The 3846-nt window shown below is 37.7% G+C and overlaps 1 protein-coding gene across 1 annotated transcript in view; it reads left to right on the top strand.

Moving 5' to 3' along the window:
* The window catches only part of LOC107734381 (uncharacterized), a 9448-nt gene extending 6550 nt beyond the window's left edge, over positions 1-2898 (top strand). Inside the window, exons 8-9 of the mRNA XM_016546327.1 lie at positions 937-1172; positions 2137-2898. Of these exons, the coding sequence (XP_016401813.1) occupies positions 937-1172; positions 2137-2145 (245 nt within the window). The 3' untranslated portion in view covers positions 2146-2898. The remainder of the gene's footprint in view (positions 1-936; positions 1173-2136) is intronic.
* Positions 2899-3846: the final 948 nt, after the last annotated feature.

Here is a 3846-nt window from a genome sequence, read left to right as displayed (position 1 = left end):
TATATATATATGTGTGTGTGTGTGTGTTATTTATATATATATAATATTAGATTACAATCAGATTTTGGATCACCAATTTTCCTCTGAATTCTGAATTTTTCATCATTGTCCGACCTGAAATGATCACTTTTAGCCAGGCTAACATTTTGTCACACCAGGGGCGTCGCTATTATTTCAAAAGTGACAAATGTCAAATACAATAATTTTATGTATGTATGTATTATAATTTTTTTTCCCCAACTCTCTCTCTCGCGCTCTCTCTCGCTCTCTCTCTTTCTCTCTCTCTGTCTCTCTCTCTCGCGCTCTCTCTCTCTCTTTTGCTCGCTCGCGCACACACACACACGATGCGCAAAACTCCGCATTTGAACAGTCAATAGCAAATACTTAAACTAATAACAAAACAGTAGCTGATTCAGAAGCGCCAGATTGTCATAGCAAAGTCTACTGTACTGGATGTCAAGTAAACTTTCATAGGTGATGAGTCTGACATTTGAGAAATCGCGATTCATTCGATTCTTAGCGTTTTAAATCGATTACTGTCCGAACTCGGCGATTCAATTCACGATTCAAAAATCCATGTTTCAAGATCGATGCATTGCATCGTCAGGGTTTGTAATCGATGCATCGAGAAAACGAGTGAATTGTTACACCCCCACTTTTAGGTGATGTAAGTAAAATATGTGACTTCCTCCAAGTGATATGAGCCATAGGAGCAAGAGTGATTAATATTATTTCATATTATATTTATTTCATAATATTTTTAATATTATTTCAGTTCTTGATTTTAGAAATGTTGAAGGCCATTACTGATTTACGTTAACCCCTTCTTGTAGTCTTTCAGTCTGTTGTATTGAGTCATGAGCTGTATGAGCAGATAGTTGCTCCAAAATGTTTGAAAATGTCAAATCTGACAAATGAGCATCTTTGTCATCATAGGTTCTAAAGTGCTCCTCTGTGATGTTCACCGAGAGAAGGCATGGATGGAGTGGATAAGAAAAAAGGACAATGGTGTGACATCTCAGGAAGAGGTTCTTAAACTTCTACAGGCCATTGCAGATTCTCAGACGAATGAGGAGTTTGAGAACAACACTGTTACCCTTCAACAACATCCAGACTGGCAGGCAAATGAGAAGCTGAGAATGTTCGTCAGCACATGGCTTGTTCATGCAGAGGTGAGTATGTTATTCTGTTGTCAGTTCTGTTATTATCAGTAATGTTGAGAGTGTGAAAACTAATATGACGCAAGTAATGCTCTATTATTTCCTGAACTAGAGCTGGGTGAGCGTGTTCGGAAATGAGAACCTGAATGTAGCTGCCTTCAAAAATAAAGGTGTTGAAAGACAAAAGGATGTCCTGAAGCATTCACACCTAAAGGGACACAGAAACTGCAGTCTCAGCGAAACACTAGTAGTCATTATGAGCAACTTCCTGCCAAGATCGTATCAAAAGTAAGAACTGGACTAAACCTAAACCTTAAAAAAGTAATAAAATAATACATTTTGCTAAATGAAAGTGAAGCCTTTTTTTGGATAGTGACATATAAAAAAAAATCATCAAAAATGTGAGAAAATATTTTTTATTAGAAAACATTATTAAATATATTAATGATTTTAATTATTATTATTTTTAAGTATTAAATCATCACAGTAATAAATGAAAAAAATACAGTAATGTTTTACTGCAATATACATGCATGCATAGAGAATGATATATGTGTGTGTGTGTGTATGTCTACATATAGAAAAACTACTTCACTTTAGCATTACTGGCCACGAGTACTAAGGAGAAATCACACATCAGCTGCTCAAAAAATATGTCCGTGAGACGATCCTGTGACAGTAGATAAATAGTGGAGCGCGTGAAGGAGAGATGCGAGGCACGAACACTGAATATAATATATTAGTATATATAATAATATATTAGTATAATGAATAACAATGTATAATATTATATATAGTATACTATATTATATATATATATATATATATATTATATATACTATATTAGCTATAAAGGAATATTAGCAATATATTAGCTATAATGTGACCTGGACATGTTTTTGTGAGATTCATTTAATGCTTAGGAAACTGAACATGAACTGGACTAACTAAACTAACTTTTTTTTCCCATATACAGGTATGTTGAATTGAATATCAAATGCTCAAGTGGCTCACGCAAATACAGCACAAATGTGCCTTGTTATGCAGGATACAGACCAAGAATTATGACTCAACACATTATGAAAAGGCACCAAGAGTCGCTGCTCTTCAATGCGAGTGACATAACATCTGCTGGAGAGAACGTCTTCAATGTTCAGAGTCAAACGTCACAGGAAAAACATCAGGTGAACTTTGGAAAAGACAATGAGATGCCTTCATGTACATGCATGGACTGGCGGAGACATCTTCTCCCGTGCCAGCATTTCTGTGCTGTTTTTACCTTAGTTCCTGGCTGGAGTTGGGAGAATCTGAGCGCTGCGTACAGGAAGAACCCTCTCTTCATGTTTGACAAGGTTTGCCTGGGACAATCTGCTACACTTCCTACTGATCTTCAAGGCGAAGAGGCTCCGAAGAATCAGGAGAATGATATTAGTCCAGAGAGATGTCAGTCTCCTGCTGCTCCCTCAGAGCCCATCCTGACCAATCCTACAGCAGAAAAAAGGGAGAAGTGCTGTAGCTTGTTGAAGGAGATATCAGAATTGACATGCCACATACAGGATGGGACCTTTCTAGATTCAGTAACTGATCGCCTTACGGATCTGTTAGAAGATATAAGGCGACACACTCCCCATGATGACATCCTTGACCTTTCCTACGCCCCACCATCCAAGAAAATGCATCTGCAGAGCACCCAGAATCAATTAACGCAATCCCCCAAAGATGCTCTGTATCTGGAAAAGTTCATGAGGGCAACCCCTACAAGTGACTTTTGAACTACATTTTAAAGGGTTAGTTCACCCAAAAATGTCGTTTCAAACCCATAAGACCTTCGTTCATCTTCGGAACACAAATTAAGATATTTTTGATGGAATCTGAACAGCAACGCAACTGAAATGTTGCCAAAATAATCCATGTGACATCAGGGGTTCAACCGTAATTTTACAAAGCTACGAGAATACTTTTGTGCGCAAAAGAGAAAAAAAACGACTTTATTCAACAATTCTGTTCTGTGTCAGCTGCGTCACGCTGGATCTGTTTCCTACGTTTTTTTTTGTGATTTGATCTGAACGAAAACAGCATATCCGTGTGATGCAGCTGACACAGAACAGCATACCTTGTTTATGTCTAGTGGATATTCCCCAAAATGGCGTTACAGGGTGACGCGGAGGAAACGAATTGTTGAATAAAGTCAAGAAGAATAAATAATTTTTTTTTCTTTTGCGCACAAAAAGTATTCTCGTAGCTTCGTAAAATTACGGTTGAACCCCTGATGTCACATGGATTATTTTACCGATCTCCTTGCTACGTTTCTGGACTTGGGAACATTTCAGTTGTATTGCTGTCTATGCAGGGTCAGACAGCTCTCAGATTCCATCAAAACTATCTTAATTTGTGTTCCGAAGATGAACGAAGGTCTTACGGGTTTAGAACGACATGAGGATGAGTAATTAATGACAAGAATTTTCATTTTTGGGTGAACTAACCCTTTAAGTGAAATGATCGAGGTTATGAGAGCTCTCTTCATGCCAGCATTGGCACAAGAGTCAGCTGTGTAATCGATTGTACTAACTGTCACATAGTGAATGTATTTGTGGCCATATACCAAGAGAGGAAGCTGTCCACATAATTTCACAAGCTAAATGGTAATTAGTGAGAGAGAGAGAGAGTGAGAGAGAGAGTAATATGC

Source organism: Sinocyclocheilus rhinocerous, unplaced genomic scaffold (assembly GCF_001515625.1).
Source record: "Sinocyclocheilus rhinocerous isolate Xijiao unplaced genomic scaffold, SAMN03320098_v1.1 scaffold853, whole genome shotgun sequence".
Classification (NCBI taxonomy): Eukaryota; Metazoa; Chordata; class Actinopteri; order Cypriniformes; family Cyprinidae; genus Sinocyclocheilus; species Sinocyclocheilus rhinocerous.
The sequence above is the reverse complement of the archived record's forward strand: the minus strand, read 5'-3'. Positions and strand labels throughout refer to the sequence as shown.